This window comes from Terrapene carolina, unplaced genomic scaffold (assembly GCF_002925995.2).
Source record: "Terrapene carolina triunguis isolate 2854851 unplaced genomic scaffold, T_m_triunguis-2.0 Scaffold69, whole genome shotgun sequence".
Lineage (NCBI taxonomy): Eukaryota > Metazoa > Chordata > Testudines > Emydidae > Terrapene > Terrapene triunguis.
The window spans coordinates 7492396-7511485 of record NW_020664420.1 but is presented as its reverse complement, the minus strand read 5'-3'; the positions used below and the strand labels follow the sequence as shown (position 1 = coordinate 7511485).

Sequence of the window (19090 nt, the reverse complement as noted above, 5' to 3'; positions counted from 1 at the left end):
TTTGGCTCAGTAAGAAATGTTGGGAGTCGTGAAGTGGATGCTCAAAATTATAAAGACCATTTCTGATTCTCAAATCTTTTTTAATTGTAAGAATGACATGGCAGTGATTTCAGAAAAATCTAAATTATAATCAGTGGGCCAAAATCTGCTTTCCTTTTCACTAATGTAAATCCAGACTAACTCAATTGAAGTAAATGAAATTACTGTAGATTTGCACCAGAGTAATGGAGAGTACAAAGCGACCCAATGTTTGTTCAGCACAGCAAATTATAGGCCCAATCCTGCAGCCTTTACTTGCATAAGTAGGCCCCAGTGGCTTCAGAACTGGGCCCCAAATTTAAATGACGTTAACATTTTCACACAAGCTGGTGGCAAAAACCAGAGAAGCCAAAACTCCAGTATGGGAAGAGAAAAGGGCAAAATTGTAAATTTAGGCCTTGATCCTGCAAATTGTTCAGTGGGGCTCTACATAAGTAAATGGATCTGCACTCACAGAACAGATTGGGGCCTTCAGTTTGAAATAACTGGCTTCTGTCTCTTCAGGTTTTTCCCAAAGAACCCTCAGCAGTATTGCCAAGTCTCTTGATTTTATCAATATTTGGTGTTTTGTAAACCCAGCTCCTGGAATCCTGTGGTTGCATGAAGAATCTTAGCTTCCATTAAAAAAGTAAATTTCTAGCCCTTGTGCTTGCAGAGGAAAGCTTGAATATGTATCCTAAGGGCTCAAAAATCAAAAGGCAAATAAAAAAAATCCCAGATTTATTATTTCTTTAGTTTCAAATTGGAAGATTTTTTTTTTAATCTCATGATTTTTGAGGACCTGATAATGGTTTTTGTATGTTTTGGGTTTGGTAATACTGGAGCCCATTCTTCATGCACTCTCTAGTCATATAGATTTAAAAAAAAAATCAATTTCTTTGTTTTTAAACATTAAACAAAATAGACTGTAGTCTATAAAATAGACTTTATCTACACAGAAGTACAACTGATTCCTTTTTAAGGATATTCTTTTTTTTCTTTTTTTTTTTTTTTAAGGAAATTTAACCTTTAAACGTCAAGCTTTTTAGAGAGAGAGATATAAACGTCCTGATTCCGGAAGGCACTTAAGCATGTGCTTATGTGTTTTCCTGAATCCTGATTTACGTACTTATTAATCCCAAAATGTGACATGGCTCCTTTAGAAGGTGTTTGAGTGTTTGAAGTAAATGCATGCTTAGGTAGTATTTCTTCAAGAATTGTATATATGTTAAAGCCACCATTATTTACTTGTTAACACAGAATGGTTCTTTTTGGAGGTCTCGTAGTTTTCCAGTTAAAAATCTATCTATATTTTTAAATGCATATTTATTTATCTAGTAGACTCTTGTGGCTCTACCTCTGCAGCTGGTTGTTTATGTACATAGGGCTCTATTCAGCATAAAATATCAATGGCCTCTTAGTGATATATATTCGGGCAGGCTATGGATGCTGACTTCATGGCAGGCTGAACTATCCAAGGGGGAGAGTCAGCCTGCTGTTGAAGTCTTTAAAACAAGACAATAGACAGCTCCAGACAGGGGTGAGATGCAGAGGCAGGGACTAGCCTGCAGTAGTTACTACAGCCCGAAGGCAGCTATGGATAGGGGAGCATGACTCCAGCCGACCAGGCTTACAAATAAATTGCATGGACGTGCTGAGGTGGGGGAATTTTGTGAGAAAAGTAAGACTGGTTTTGGGGGGGGAAAGCGTAGGACTGAGTCAGAAAATATGGGCTATATTCCTGCGCCTGACACAGGCTTGCTGTGTGACTGTGTCCAAATCAATTAGGCCATATCTACATTTAAAACTTCACTCCTGTGATGGGAGAGGCTCTCCCTTTGCTGTAGGTAATCCACTTCCCTGAGAGGCGGATTACACCAGGGCTTAGGTCGGCTAACCTGCAGGCTTGTCTACACTTGAAACACTACAGTGGCACAGGGTTCGTGTCCGCATAGGTAATCCCCGATCCCCGAGAGGTAGCTAGGTTGATGGAAGAATTCTTCCCTCGATCCAGCACTGTCTACGTGGGGACTTAGGTTGGCTTAACTACATCGCTTTGGGGGATGGATTTTTCACACCCCCTGAGAGACTTAGCTATGCCAATGTAACTTTTCAGTGTAGACTAGCCCTTAGTCTTTCTGTACTAACTTTCCCCATCAGTATAGCAGGGGCAGTGTGAAACTTATTTAGTCATTTTTTACAGAGCATTTGAACAGCCTCTGATGGATTGCTGTATAGAAGTGAAAAGCATTTAAGGTGACACACAAAGGGAGAAAAAATCATGGGTTTGTGTCCCTTTTCTTTCTTTCTTGGGTGGGAAGATGCTCTGAAATGTGGGCTTTTTATTTTTCTTTTAATTTTTTAATGGTTTCTTTAAATTAGAAATTCAGGCCTTTGCTACTCTGGCGACTGGAGTGCTAGTGAAATGTTGACATCACAAGAGCCAAGACCTTGTCTGCACACCAACTTGCACCTGTTTACCCCTGTGTTTATAAACTGATGTAGTTAAATTGGCGCTAACCCCTCTGTGACAGAGTGCAGGGAGTGAACAGGTGAGCCTGCACGCTGATCATTTGGACACCAATTAGCTCCCTGGAGATAGCTGACTGAGGTAATTAGATGATCAGGCTGGCTGAGATAAAGGGCCCACCAGCCCCCCCAAAAAAAGAGACACAGGAAGGAAGGAACGGGGCTAGCTGAGCCCAGTCCCACACAGGCCTGAGGGAAGGGAGACCTCTACCCCTCTCAGGTCCTGAGGAGAGGGTCTAAAGTACAGAGGATATTGTAAATAGCCCTGTTGCATGGGCCTGTAATGGTGTTGGTGGAGCATAGTGGAAACACTACCAGTAGAGTCTGAGCCAATTTCTCTTGTGCAAAGAGGCAGCAGCAGAGCCTGCCCCACTACACCCTCTATAGACACTCTTATTTCCAATTAACAGTGGCCTATTTCAGTTTAGCTTAGGCCTGGTCTACACTTAAAACTTATAGCCTTGGGGTTCAGGGGTCTGAAAAACACACTCTCCTGAGCAACTTAGCTATGCTGACCAAGCCCCCTGTGTAGATACAGCTAGGTCCATGGAAGAATGTTCCCATTGCTCAGAGAGGTGGAGTTCCTACAGTGATGCCAAAACCCCATCCATCGCTGTAGTCTGCATCTACACTACAGGGTTATACCAGCAAAACTACAGTGCTGTAGCTATGCTGCTATATTTCCAATAGTGTAGACATGGCCTTACTCTGTTTTCTTACAGGATTAAGCGAAACCAAAACTGGCCACTCTTAAATCTAAAATAAGTGTCTACCCAAGGGTTTGCACCAGTTTAACTACTTTGGTTTTAAAACACACCTTTAGTTGGACAGGCATAAGCTTGTGTGTAGGAAAGGCCTTGCAGAGTGATAGCTGTGCTATAAAGAGGGGAAGGGATTTTTCCTTATACTGATTAAAATTGTTGGGGTTTTTTTGTTGTTGTTAGGTTGGGTTTTTTTAGACATCTATTTAGCTTTTAATTAATATTTAAGAGAAAGGAATCCTGTTAAATATTCAACACCTCCTCCCTTTCAATTAAGGAGTGAGAGTACACAATGGATGCCGAGCCCCCTAGGGAAGTACCTCAGGAAAAACAGGGAGACCAGACTTAACATTCCTAGATTTTTTTTTAAGATAAAAAACAAGTGGGGGGGGGGAACCTTTTTAAGAAGGTTCGGGCCCTCTTTGTACATCTCTCTCACACACTCACACACACACACTCTATTATTAAAGAAAACTCCTTTTCAGGTCACCTTTAAATCTCTCAATCTCTTGCTTCTCCCATCCCACCCTCAGCCTCCCACAAGGGTAAGGGTTGGGGAGTTACAAAAATGCCTTTCTCTACCTGTTAGGAAGCTTCTCTACTCCCAAGATCTCTGTTTGTTGAGGCTGAAGGAGGTACCCATCATGCCATGTGCCCTTTCCTCCATTCTGATATGCAGCTTTCAGTCAGAGAGCCAAGGACCTTAGACTATCCTTTTAAAGTTGAACCAAGCAAGTGGGGAAGAACTTTCCCTAGCACTATTCCATTTCTGTGTTAGGATGTCAGAGGATTGAACTCTCCCAAGAATCTGACAGCCATCTGTGACTTCCTTTGAAATGGGGGAATTGCAGGATACTTAAGGGTGCAGCTTCTGTGGTTGTAGAGAACGAAAAGCTTGAAGGACTGTGTTTACCTGCTGTAGCTGTGGTGCAGACATCATACTATGGTAATGTTTTCCTCAGAATAACAGTTTAAAAAAGATTACCTGAACTCTTTGAGGAAAGATAGACCCAATGAGATGGACTGATTAAGAAAAGAAATCATGGCTGTAACTTGTATAAGAACAATATACATGCTTAATATAACTTGTATCCTATCCTGTCTCAATTCTGCTATATTCCTTAATTTTTTAACTTATCTTTCACCCGCTCATTTAATACTTCTGTAACAAAATAACTGCTACTGTCAACAATTCTGTTCTCTTTTAACAAAATGTTAGTAACTAAAAAAAGTTATTCTGAGTTATACAAGCACCCAGTCTTTTTCCCAAAAGAAGTATAAACTGATCATCCAATTTGTATTTTCTCTTATTTTAATGTGTTTTTTAAAAGCCTAATGTTTTTTATTTTTATTTATTTATTTTGGTTAAATATTTTTTCTGGACAGAGAGGTCTTGTATATTTCACATCACCCCAGAATGAATTTTTACAATCCTATTATATAAACTCAGCTTATAATGAAAATGCTAGCCCCAAAGTAACTATATCTATATAAATATATAGGCATAATTGAGCTTTTATAATAAATGTAGAAGATAGAACAGATGTTAAAAAGGTACATGTTGAATATGTTTCATATATTATGATTTTCACGCATACTGGTTGTAAGTGTGCATTGATTTCTGGAAGTAAACAATAAATGTTTCACAGTAAATCTTCAGAATACATGTAAGAGGGGACCTTCCAGTTTTATTTTAAAACTAGCTCATAATGAAAACACATTCCCAATTACACAACAACATTCAGGATTTTTCTAAATTGTTGGCAACTTGCATGTTGTGTAGTGATTTATTTAGTGCTGTACTGCTCATATTTTTAAGAATAGCCCTTTTTGAAGATTCTTTTTGGCAAACACTTAAGCACATGAATAACTTTCTTCACCTAACTTCAGTGGGACTACTTATGTGCACAAGTGTCTGCAGAATTGGTCTGTTGGCTAAAACAGTACATTTTGAAGAATTAGGCAACAAATTAATATCTTCCAAAATGTTGGGGTCCCATTCTGCTTCAGTCATAAACAATAGCAGATCTGCCACTAATTTCAATGGGAGCATGGTTTGGTTCTTCTTATATTTTTAAAATAATTTATTTTCCACATTTTCTGTCTCAAATCTCTCAGAGTTAATGAAAATTCAAGAGGGGAAAAAGTCGTCTTTCCGGAAGATAATTAAATAGTACCTTATGCCAAAATGTTTACATTTTAGTTTGATAACTCTCTATATGAAGTAACCACATTTTAAAAAAAAATTATAAAAAATTCAAGAGAAAACTACAAGAAGCAAGGTATATACACCTAGAAATACATTCAAAGTATCAGGGGGTAGCCATGTTAGTCTGTATCAAATTTACACCTTCTCTATTACCAAAAGTTACATCAAAATGACTTTGACTTCCATGGAGTTTCTCCAGAATTGCATTGGCATAACCGAGAGCAGAATTTGGCCTGTAAATTCCCTATAAATGTAGTCAATCCAGTAGTTCCATATGAACAAAACTGCCATTGGAAAAATAGTTTATCAATACTGATCTCAGTTATAGCCAAGTAAATCTAGTGAAACTCCACTGATTTCAGTGAAGTTACTTATTTTTATAGGTGTACCTTAGATCCGAATCTAGTCCAATATGTGAGATTTGCATTATTTTTTCATTCCTAGAAAGGGTTTTAAAGGTTTTACCTTGAATTGAAATAACCAAATAAAATGTAGCAAATTTTAACATACATACAAAAAAGGAGAAACTGATTAAATTTGATAGAAAGGAGGGAAAACAGACTATGGGAAAACGAGCAAGAATATAGGAATAATACCTGTGTTTATATTATGTGGGTCAGGCCCCTTGAAACTGGCATAACCTTCCCATCTCAGCCTTGAAGAGTTTTGCTGCATTGAGGCCTTTAGTGCTGGGAGCACATCAAAGCACCAAGTCTACTTGCAAAGTGCAAAACAAAAGAATGATGGACATGTGGTCAAGGGACTGGACTTGGAAATGCCTGGCTCTGCCATACGCTTGCTGTGTGTTCTTGGCAGGGCTGGCTCCAGGCACCAGCCCCCCAAGCTTGTGCTTGGGGCGGCACCTGGAGGGGGGCAGCGCGGCGCTCCGGCCGCCGGGGGGAGAGCGGCGAGCCCCGGCTGGGGCTCGCCGCACTCCTCCCAGGGCTCCGGCCGCCCTCCCCCCCTGGTGCCCTCCCCCCGGCCGCCTCCTCCTCCTGGGGCGGCAAAAAAGCCAGAGCCGGCCCTGGTTCTTGGGCAAGTCACTTAAACTCTCTTTGACTCAGTTCCCCATCTGTATAATGAGGCTAATATGTCTTTTCTCCCACCCTTTGTCTGTTTTAGATTTCAAGTCCTTCAAGGCAGCGACTGTCATTGTTCCTAGCACAATGGGACTCCAGTCTCAGTTGCATGAGAGTAGTACCTGTACAAACAATAAAGAACAGGAGTATTTATTAAAAAGTCATCATTTCAAATGATTACCACATAGTAGTATCTGCGATACCGCAGTTATCTGCTAGTCTAGATCTGGGGAAAATGTGCTGACATTTTAATGGCAACCAGTCTATAAACCAGGGGTTCTCAAACTGGGGGTCGGGACCCCTCAGGGGGTCGCGAGGTTATTACGTGGCGGGGTCGTGAGCTGTCAGCCTCCACCCCAAACCCCGCTTTACATCCAGCATTTATAACATTGTTAAATATATTAAAAAGTGTTTTTAATTTATAAGGGGGGTCACACTGAGAGGCTTGCTATTTGAAAGGGGTCACCAGTACAAAAGTTTGAGAATCACTGATATAAACTATATTAATCAGATCTCTACTGCAATCATGCAGGCCAGGCTAAACTCCCAAATTCCTATCCCACCATGCATGGGGCTCACTGTTTTATTTTTTTTTAAAATAATGTGAGATGGAATCTCTGGGGTCATTCTTTTTTGGTTGTTCCAATGTCCTGAGCAGGAATCTGGAGGGGAGGTTCCTCCCAGTATGTTGCAGATGTCACCATTGACTGTGCTTCTTCATGTCTTCTGTAGTATAGGCTCTCCAGATCAGGCTCTCTGTGTGTTTTGAGAGAGACAGAATTGGGGCATCCCCCTCTGCATTGGCTTGTGTGCTGTGTTTCTGGTGTGCATAACTGCACAGTGAGCCAGAATTTGAGCCTGTCTTTATCCCTATTTTTCAATTTGTTGAAATGCAGTTCTGCTAAATCTGAATGTATTGCCTAGAGTCAGCCAAATGTGGTAAGGTGCTTTGCAAACATCCCCCTGAAGTTCTGCCAATTACCTGCTCTGCAATAGCCCATTCAGTTCTAGATCTCTGTTAAGCAGAGATTGCCAATTATACCACATCTTTTACAATGTGGGCAAATATCCATTAGGTTCTAAGTGTGGAACATCAAAATGATTTCATTTACAGTATGATGTAAACCAGATTTCACTCCGGGGGACTGAAGGAGGCAGACATTAATGTCTCTATATCATCTAGCCTCCTGTCTAGTTGTGTAACTAGCTTTCTGCTTAAAATTTAAGACCTTTGTGTATTTAACAAAGTCTCGGTTCCCGGAAATTATTTTAACTATCTGGCTTTTTCACAGATTTCAAGCAGGTAAACATCAGGAGTCCTGTTCCATATAGTAAATACAGCATGTTTTATTTACTTAGAACCCAGTCTTGAAATTGAATTCCTTAGGGCAGACTCACTGCAGGACTGGGGCCTTAGGTGCTACAATAATAAGCCCAGGTCCGAATTTTCAAAAATAGAAGCCTAAAGTTAGGCTCTTAAATCCATACTCAAATGAGTGAGATTTTCAAAAGCATCTAAATGACCTAGGAGCAAAAGTCCCATGGAGCTGAAGTTGACTTTAATGGGACATTTACTCCTAGGTCACCTGTTCATTGATGTCAACTTCAACTCAGTGGGACTTTCTCCTAGGTGACTTAGGTGCTTTTAAAAGATCCCGCTCTTCTTAAGAAAATGTTGGCCATTATGTACAAACCTAAAACAGTGTATCAAACAGATTTAAATTCATGGAGAATAATAGAAATTAGAGTCAGAAATTACCTGAGTCCTCTAGCGCATTGGTTTTCAAGCCATGGGGCATGTCCCTCTAGGTGGCTAGTTGCAATGAGGCTATCAGGGGGAGCGAGGTGAGGTGCAAGGCTGATGCTGTCCAGATGTCCAGGGCAGGGCGGCATTGGGGAGATCGCGCAGGGAAGCCCCAGCCATCAGGGGGAGTGCACTTCTGCACCAGCCTATTGCTCTCCCCATCCTACCCACTGGGGACTTTCTGCACTGTTCCTGCTGCTGCTTTGGCCTGGCCTGGCTGGCCGCACCCTATGTATTTTAAACCATCTGGAGCCTCCTGGAGTGAGACGCTCTGGGGCAGGGGGGAGGGAGGGTGAGGAGCCCTGATCTGCTCTGCTTCCAGGAGCTCCTCCAGGGATGGAGCCAGCTGGGTCCTGATGCCGCCAAAGGCGTGAGCCGGATGGGTGGAACTTGGGCTGGGGGTGGGCCTGTTATGTGACTCCCATGGAGAAGGTGGAGCACAACCAAAAAAAAAAAAGCTTGGGAACATCTGCTCTACCATATCCTCTAACACAAGCTGTGCGAGACTTGTTTCACCGAATCCTTACGACTGATTTTTCTCTCTCTTCACAAATGAAAGTTATTCTGCTTTCCCTGTTACTTAGTATTTATTTAGCGTCATGAATCTCTCACCCTACAGAGCTGCTAGAGATGCCGTCCCTGCACTTAAGTGTATGATATATTTAAGATAGCCAAGAAAGCCATGGGGTAAAATTTTAAAAAGCACCTAAGTTCCTTTTTCAAATGCATTTTGGACACTTAGGAGCCTAAATCACATTGACTTTCAGTTAGGTTCCTACGGTCCAGATTTGTAAAGGTATTTAGGCACCTGAAAATGTAGATAGGCACCTAGTGGGATTTTCAGAAGTGCCTAGCTGTCTAACTCCCATGTCCACAGTCCTTCAAGCCCTCTGCTCTTGGAACTGTCATTAAAGTCAAAGCGAGATCTTCACACAGCAGTTTTGCAGAATCTGGCCTGCCCAGTGCTTGCAAAGAGCTAAATACCAATACTACAAAAGGGAATGGAAAACATGCTCCTAAGCCAATGACAGTGATGAAAATAGAAATGTTTCCTAAACAGATGAGATTGTTCTGTGTAATTTAGATTGTGCTGACCCCCAGAATGTACTAGGCCCCTCTGAAACACAAAAGAGGACACAGTCCCTCTTCTGAAGAGCATATAATCTAAAACCCAGTAATTAGCATTGCCAGTGGGAATGCATGCTCCCCCCCCCCCCCCCCCCCCCCAACCCTCAAATCTTGTGCTAATTTAATACTCTGCCAGTTAATTCCAGAAAGAGTATTCAATCTGTTGTATTCCCATATTCATTTTAAAGTATTTATTACATTAAAGCATTCTAAATACTGACTCTCAGATTAATCTCTTTTAAAAACAAAATCTTTTTATTAAACAAAAGAAAGGGATTCCTATTTATACAAGTCTATTAACAAAGGCCAATTATCCAGTATGCTTCAAACGTACCATGTCTGCTCAGATTTATCAAGTCCATGCTATAAATTGGGGCCTAATATCAGAGCCCTCATGCAAGCAAAAAGGCTGCTTCAAAGGGAGTTTTGTCCATAGAATTGGCCTGTTTCTAGCCAGTAGGAGCAGGAAAGGGTTCTGCCGATGGACACACCTTTGTGATGGGCAAAATAAATCCAAATAATGTCCCGCCCCTCTATTGGGTCACTTTTTTTGTGGGCATCATAGATTCAGTAAGTCTTCAGGAGGGATGTGAATGAAGAGCAGGCAGTAGCTTGGGCGTTCTGTGCATAGGGAGTGGGATGGAAGAAGGTAGGGTGATGTTTGCGGGAGAAGTGAATGAGAGAGGCATTGAGGTTGGTATCTGTGACAGTGCAGAGGTGACGCAGTAAGAGACAAGATTCAAGATGTAAGGGTGAGACAGAATTATGCAGGGCCTTGACAGTGAGGACAAGAAGTTTCAATTTGATGTAGAGAATGGGGAGCCAGTTGAGCCGTGCATAGTTGGGGAGCGGGTTGACGTGGGCATATCTGGGGAAGAAATTAATGTTAGTGACCACATCTTGGATGAGTAGGAGATGGGTGATGTGGATAGCAGGGAGGCCAGAGAAGAGGGAGGTGACGTAGTCAAGGAATGGATGTAATTTCTTTAGCTATCGGGGGAGAGAGGACGGTTTGGGACTTTGATATGTCTTGGAGGAAGGACAGCAAGATTTGGACATTGCTTTCTCTCTTATTGATGTAAATCAATAACTATTCCCCCCTCCATTTATCACATTTCCTGTCCTTAAACCTTAGCAGCAGCATGGTCTGCACATCCCTCTGAACCCCACCCTGCCACTGAGTTGGGGAAGGAATGCTATCCCCGCCCTCACTTAGCTCACCTATGCACCTGCTTTGACCTTCGAGGAGCACGTATGCCAAGTAGTTACCATCTGAAATTAGGAGCTAGTGTACGCTAAACAGCATGGTGATAAATTCTGTTTATAAAAAGTACTTCTAAGCAATGAAATTTTGTACAGAACATTTCTGAAGCCTTGGACATCTATGATAACACTTAAGATCATAGAAGATATGACATCAGAAGTCTGGTGATTATGATAAGGGCCCGATTCTGCTGTCTTTGCAAAGGCAGAACTCCCTTTGATATCAATGATGGTTTGTCCTAGACTGCAGGAGTGAGCTCTGAATGCTGAAACCTTCTGTCCAGACTTTCAAAGAGGATGTAAGAACAATACCCGATAAGAAGCAACGTATATAAATCAATAACTTTTTTCCTTTCTTTATTAAGGTGAACACACACAAGAAACCAATTCACCTCATTCACTGAAGAAGGATGTAGAAAACATGGGGAAAGGTAACCACCCCCCCAGCTTTGATATTATTAAAATGCTCTTGGTTTTAATAGAATATAACGATAAGAGGGAAGTATTTTTGTTCAGCACCATATTTTAAGCTTGACAAGTAGCATATGAATAATATATGGACCTTTGGGTGGATATAATTGAGATTAATGCATACATATCAATCAATACATGACACTGTAATACAATACTTTAAAATAATATATTACATTGATTTATATTCATGGATTTCTGCACAAAATCTATCCTAGATCTATACAATGTTTTTTTTAAACTACTAAAATATTTTCTTATAATAATGAATTGCCACACATAGCAGTTTGCTCAAGAGTTATTTATACAAATTAGTAAAACAGCTCTTCTTTTCTCTTTGTTAGAAGAACTTCAGAAGGTTTTGTTTGAACAAATAGATTTACGGAGGAGATTAGAACAGGAATTCCAAGTGTTGAAAGGAAACGCTTCTTTCCCAGTATTCAGTAAGACACATTTCTGTTTTCACTGTTTGTAGAATGTCATCATTATTTATTATCAATTTATAAAAGTATAGGAGTGATGTTCATAGGTGTGTTTGTCACTAGATGCCTGAGCTGGCCCCACTGAAGTCAATGGGAATTCTACCATAGATTTCAATGGCAGTAGGTCAGGCCCTTCAGGCATAAACTTAAAGTGAGATGTATATTTTTGGATAAGTATAAACAAGAATTTTGTCACACTGGCTTTGGTAACTTTCCTCTCCCTGTTCAAAACATTAGGGGTCCACCAAGACCTGCCCCACTATTTTATTCTGACCATAAAGCCAGCATAAGTAGCGGCACTCCATTGGAGGGGGAACCTACAGCATTAGGGCCTATGCTATATCTGTTGTCCCTGCAGCTGGCCAAAAGGGAACGGTTGGGGCTTCACTATACCCTGTAATGCCCATCTGTGGCATCAACCCCATGAGGCCTTGGTAGCCAGTGGCCTTCAGGCTTTTCTAAGTGATGGAGGGGGACTGGCCCAGCCTAAATTTGAGGCAGGCAAAGGCCACTTCTGTGTTTTCCATCCTGAAGTGGGTTGCGTGTTCTTTGGCCATTGTTGAGGATCTGGGCCATTAAGAGGTGATGGACTATGCCATACAAACAAAGGATTATGAGGAACGTCATAAAACCAATATGGAATTGTCTCCCCTATGGTGAAAGACCAGGTGCTTGAGGTTTTTCAAAATAGACTGAATGAAGGAGTGGAAAATAAGCTGCAAGGGAAAATCCGGCACTGGCCAGGGTCAGATTAGACGACATAATAGGCCTTTTCGGTTTCTGATTTGTATGATTCTATAGCACTGGGCAAGCCAAGGTGCCTCTGCAGCTCTGCTTCTTGTTATGCCACGCAGCACAGCACTCAGTACTGCAGTTCAGCCCTTCCCACGTGCAGCCCACTGTGCATAAGGAGATGTCACTGTCATGCAGCTGTTCAAGCACCCAATCCTCTGCTGCCATTTGCTCCACTGAAGAGTGAAGGAGTGAGGCTCAGCGTTAAAGGTGTCCCGAAAAGGAAAAAACTAAACCATTGGTGCCCTTTTCTGCTTCTTCCTGATGTCTAAAGAAGGCCTGAAAGTTTGGTTGCATTTTTGTTTTTAAAGTCTGTTTGCTTTTAACTTTAATATCAGGTCTTGTCTATGCCCCTTTTGCTGCAGGGTTCTGTGGATTGACAGAGAATTATTGAGAGTAGGACATCACAAAAGCCGAGAAGCTGAAACTTAATCAGCTGGGAGGGGAAGGGATTTTAGTCAGATGCTTGTTTTTTGTTATCACTTATCTGACTGAAGGCACTGATGATTACTTGGGCAAAAAGCTCTAAACAATGCCATTTCTTCAGCTGCAAACCATTCCAGTTCTTTGGTCCTGCAAATAGTCCTTCCACAAAATCAATGAAGACAAGACTCGATATGCCAGATATTCCCAAGGTTTAACATACAAACAGAAGAACAGGCCTTTACATCACAGAGAAGGGAAAGGGGAGTACAAAAAGTATTTTCCCCACCTTTAAGTAGATAGAGTAGAATTTTACACTCCCCTTCCTCCCCCCGCCCCCGCCCTCCCCCCCCAAAGGCATGACATCAGGGAGAATACAGAAAAGCTAAGAAATGCAAGGAAGGTCTCTCTGAATATCTCCCATCTTTAGCCTGGATATCAAAAAGATTAGTACATCTTCATAAATTAATACAAAGCAAATCCTGAAGTTATGTGATGTATGCCATAAAATAAGGATGACCCAATATGTAGAACAAAATCAGCCATTGGGCTTGGAGCGAGATGATTTTAAAGTAATTCATGTACACCTCTACCCCGATATAATGCTGTCCTCGGGAGCCAAAAAATCTTACCGCATTATAGGTGAAACCGCGTTATATCGAACTTGCTTTGGTCCGCCAGAGTGCGCAGCGCAGCCCCGCCCCTCTCGGAGCACTGCTTTACCGCGTTATATCCAAATTCGTGTTATATTGGGTCGCGTTATATCTGGGTAGAGGTGTACTTCAATTTATGTACTTGAAAGCATTTACATTCATGGGATTGTAAAAATGGCATCTTGGAATCATGCCATTCAGGTCTCACATTTATCTTTTTGTTCTGCAGTAAAATTAATACTCCATCATTGCCATGTAAATAAACCCTGCAATTAAACCACATGAAATACAATTCATATGAAAGAAAATAATGTGTACTGCTGACCAAGGAAGTGGCATCCGTGCACACCAGCATGAAAAATAGGTGGTTTCAATACACCACAAAGCAGTGGTCAATTTTACTCTAGTTTAAAATAGAAAACAAGTACTTGTGCTATAAACACTAGATGCAAGTGACTGTAAAACCTGTTTAGAGATTTAGATTTACCAAGCAAACAAACAACCCCCTCCCCCCAACATATATAGTAAAATGGGAGAACAGGCCTTTCTAAAGAAAACGTGTATAACATCCTAGCTAACGGTGTCCCTCTTGACAGGTTGTTCCACAGCAGCTCTGCTGCTACCTGAAAAAGCTGCTTTTTAAGCTCAAGTGCTAGAATTTTGGGGGGTTTGGTTCTGTAGGTCCCAGGTTTGCTCCACATTGACAGCTTGTGCTGGGGCCATCACAAAAGGACCAGATAGATAAATCTCATGGTAGATTGCAGATGGTCTTATTAAAAGGCAGTTGAATTGAAAATGGGGAGGAATTAAAAGTACAGAAAATGAGCACGAGAAGGAAAACGGACCTCTTCTTTCTGAGAGCCTGATGCCTCGGGGGCAGCAGAGTTTGAAGAAAGAGCACGGAGCTGAGAACCAATCCTCTCACTGTGTGATCTTGAGCAAGTCGGACAAAGGATTGAATGGGCTATGGAGGTGAACCTACTCTCCCATCCCTAGAGCTGGCTGGGATGAAGACATATTGGGACGGGGGGCAATTCTGGGGAATCTTGCACCTCCCTTGCAGTGCTGGAGCTGCTGTTGCCTCTTCTATACCTCGTCTATGGATAAGAGGCCTTTGGTTTGCAAGTCTAACAGTTCGGCACCTTCACAATCAAATGTCATTTAAAAAAAAAAAGAAGGAAGCATTCATCTCTGCCATAGGGCAGTGAGCCAACACATGTACTTGGAAGACAGCACTGTAATAGCCTGGCAAACCAACTGATTGTAAACCCGTCAGGGTGGGGCCCACGGCTTGCATGTCTGTACAGCACTGAGCAAATTGTGGGCACCATATGAATTAATAGTATTGGCACTGCCATCCAGAGCAGTGGCACAAGGTCCTCTTTAAATATTCATCTCTGTTCCCCTCGGTATTGTGGAATGTTATCATTGCCACTATAAATCCATTTCCCCAGTGAGCTTTTGTATCCATAACGTGGGGCTATACCGAAATTCTCCAGGGCAATGCCTCTGCTTCCCAGCTTAAAATGGCATTAGGTTTGGTTTGGTTTTTCACCACACTGTATAGAAAGTTCCTATCCAGTTGTCCAGTGTCAGCCCCAGGTCACCTTCAATGTTGTTGCTTTCTAAGTATTTCCCTTCTCGTAAAGATCTTTATTTTAGATTGTATTTGTCCAAGCTAGAATCTCATTTTCCACCCTTATAAATTAGTGGGACACGTAGTCCAACAAAAAAAAAAAAAAAAAAAAAAAAAACAAAATTTAAACTAAAAAAAAAAAAAAAAAGTCTTTTATCTTAGTGAGCTTTTCCTCCAAGACCTTTAGTGTGAAATGGTTATCAAGAAAGAAACCAAAGGCTGTTGCTTTATCTTAGAATCAAATAGAGGAAAGCCAGCTTGCACTGTAACCCAGCTGTCTAAGACATGTTCTGTCTCCTCAAAGATCTCTCCCTTCCAGTTACTGTATTTTATAGAGTTCCTTGTGTTTCCTGAGTCTTCTGCTTGGGCTTTCAGTCTCCAGCCCTGCTTTATAAAGATTCAAGGCTTATCTATACACTGATTTAGAGCATGACAACCTGGGGTGTGAATCTATAGCACTAACCTGTGTGACAAAGTTCCTCCTCTATCTTGGTGGGTCCTGCGCTTATTGGTGGATTTTCTTGCCTCAGAGATTCACCATGTGGGTTGCGGAACAGCCCAGAGACCTTCCCCTCTGGAAGAACCCACAGTTCAGGTCAATTGGGAGGTTTGGGGGGAACCCGGGCCCGCCCTCTACTCCGGGTTCCAGCCCAGGGCCCTGTGGACTGCAGCTGTCTATAGTGCCTCCTGTAACAGCTGCATGACAGCTACAACTCCCTGGGCTACTTCCCCATGGCCTCCTCCAAACACCTTCCTTATTCTCACCACAGGACCTTCCTCCTGGTGTGTGATAACACTTGTGCTCCTCAGTCCTCCAGCAGCACACCCTCTCAGCTCCTTGCACCTCTTGCTCCCAGCTCCTCACACTCTCGCCACAAACTGAAGTGAGCTCCTTTTAAAACCCATGTGCCCTGATTAGCCTGCCTTAATTGATTCTAGCAGCTTCTTCTTAATTGGCTCCAGGTGTCCTAATTAGCCTGCCTGCCTTAACTGGTTCTAGCAGGTTCCTGATTACTCTAGTGCAGCCCCTTCTCTGGTCACTCAGGGAACAGAAAACTACTCATCCAGTGACCAGTATATTTGCCCTCTACCAGACTCCTGTACCCCACTGGTCTGGGTCTGTCACACCTGCCATGCACTAAGTGGACCCAGCTGCCATGCACTAAATGTTCTGTAGTGGTCTTAGTAAGTCAGAGTGCGCTACAGCAGGCTAATGCGCAATAGATTAACACCTCAGCTTGCCGCACACTAAATCGCCACACTGACCACTTAAACTTAGCTGCCAGCATTTGAAAACTCAGTCTTTGGTGAAACAACTAAACTTGATCCATCCAGAACATTTCTGGAGTCACCCCCTTGTTCTATCCCAGATAGGAACCTTCTGACAAGACTGCCCGTCACTGGAGGCAGATAATTTTTGGACAAAGGACTGTGCCGCGTTTAACAAATTCTTCAGTGGTGGTTTGACTTTATTTCTACGGTACAGGTTGATGGTTTTAATTCATGCACCTCCACTCTTTTTTTTTTTTTTTTTTCCCCCAACCCACACAGATAATTTTCAAGATCAGATGAAACGGGAGCTGGCATACAGAGAAGAAATGGTGCAGCAGTTACAAATTGTAAGTTGTCCTTCTCTACAGGAAATGTTAGGAACTATCCCTGTACTCTCTTATTTACATTGATAAATATATTCCTCAAATTTTGTTTAAGCAATACAAGTGTACTATTACTGAGCCCATATTAACTTCTGCATAGTCAGGCTTGAGTGTGCAGTTCTCTCCGTTGGTTTGAAGTCTAATTACCAGGAGATTTACTTAGAGATACAGTCAGCAGGTGTGTCTGCAAGGTTCAGCTAAATAGGAACTACTTTCCATGGGTTGACTCAACAGAGAGATGTACATCTTCAGTGAAACTGAGGACTTACCTACACCAGTCTAATGAACAGTAAGCTAATACACTGGTCTTTGCCACGAGACTGGTCTATGCCACGAGACTTCCATTGAAATCAGGCAGGAACATTGGTCAGACCTGTATATAATTTAGTAGCAGTAGCTGGAGATCAATGTCCCAATCTGGCAAATGCTTAAACAAGTGCTTTTAACTTTAAGACTTGAGTAGTTCCATTCAGTTCAATGGGACCACTCTTGGGAGTAAAATTTAAGCAAATGTGTAAGCGTTTGCAGAATTGGGGCCTGTAGCAGTGTCGAAGAGTCACCAGTGCAGGGGCTCCTGCTGGTCATCCTGGGAATTAGCTCAACTCCAGTTCCGGAGCGCCCTCTGCTGGCCAATGTCCCACCTGCCTCAGGCCCCGTGTCCCTCCCAGACCCCAATGCCCCTTTACCTCGGAGTTCTGCCCCAGCAGTACCCCCACTCTCGGGGTCTCCCCTCCCAGGGGAACCCCCACCCCTCTATCCCCGCCTTGCCTCACTGGCTACTGCCAGTCGTCATCTAGCCCCCTCTCACTGGGGCAAACTGCAGTCTGTAAAGGCCACTCATCATTGGCAAGGGGGTCAGACCAGCTGCCTCTGCCTAACCCCAGGCTGCACCTCTGCAACCCCAATACCTGCTTTGGCCTTTAGCAAGGCCCACAGCCTGGGGATTTGCCAGGCTGGAGCTCCCGAACTCCTCTTGTCTTTCCCCAGCCCTGCTCCATTCCCTGTACCCTGAGCTCCCAGGCAGCCAGGTCCTTCTCTCTCCACAGCTAGAAAGAGACTCACTGCCTTCTGGCCCTGCAGCCCTTTTATAGGGCCCAGCCTGGCCCTGATTGGCTGCCTCTCCGCCTTTTCCGATTGTGTCTCAGCCCCAGCCCTCTCCAAGGGTTGGCTTTTAACCCTTGCTGAGCCGGAGCGGGGTGACTGCCCCACTACAGGGCCCAATTAGCTCTCTCCCCTCCCATCCCCCGGGATCCTCTTGTTTTGTCTGCACTTGCAGCAGACTACTATGGTCATTGATATGCAGCTAAATAGCGTAACCTCCAAACCTCGTGGTGGGTCAAATCTGAAATCTCTTTAGTAAAATCAGAAACCGGGATAACAATTTAAAGCTGCATTTTGCCTCCCTGTCTAGTAGCCACTTAGACGGGTTCACAACAGCTTTGCCTCGACAACATATAGTTGCACCTCTGTAATGCTCATAGGTTTTGAAGAATCAGAGTTCTGAAGTTATATCCTAAACTAGTTCTCCCAGATTTTCTTCTCCGTCCAATCAACTAGGAAAATTTCCTTAATTTACAGCAAATGCAAAAATCACAAGGCTTGGTGTTTTATTGTTTTCGTGATCAGGAATAGAAATGTGATCATGGCAATTTATACCATCTTCGTTTCCCAATGCCTGCTAGAAATATACTAGTAGTTGTTTAATAAATGGCTACATAGCACTTCATGCATGTATTTACAGTGACAAGCTCTAACCTGTATTTTTAAGTCCTGTGTCAAAAAACGAGGGGTCTCTTCTCCATTCACTGGGACTGCCTAAGTTCCATTATTGTTTAATTTTGTCAGAGTATTGGGAGAAGAAGAATAACTTTTTAGGCCAATTTCTGATCACATCTGTGCAGCCCCATTGATATCAGCAAGGCTGCATCAGTACAATTAAGGCCAGAATATGGCCCTTTGTATTTAAAGAATTAGCATAAAATAATGCAGTAAATAGCTGATGATTTCTTTAAATTCAGTGCAAAAATCTTCATTAATATTTTGATTGAGAATTTAAACACACAGTCAGTACATTTGAAGTTAAGCTTCCTACAGGAACTGTAAGCCATTTGCATATGAGTGTATTCTGTATTGTTATATGTGGTTTTAATCTTTATGGGCCAAATATATTCATGGTATAACTCCATT

The 19090-nt window shown here is 42.4% G+C and overlaps 1 protein-coding gene across 1 annotated transcript in view; it reads left to right on the top strand.

The window, feature by feature from the left end:
• The window catches only part of SKOR2 (SKI family transcriptional corepressor 2), a 35510-nt gene that overhangs the window by 5612 nt on the left and 10808 nt on the right, over positions 1–19090 (top strand). Inside the window, exons 4-6 of the mRNA XM_024210242.2 lie at positions 11157–11222; positions 11607–11705; positions 16800–16867. Coding sequence (XP_024066010.2) covers positions 11157–11222; positions 11607–11705; positions 16800–16867 — 233 coding nt within the window. The remainder of the gene's footprint in view (positions 1–11156; positions 11223–11606; positions 11706–16799; positions 16868–19090) is intronic.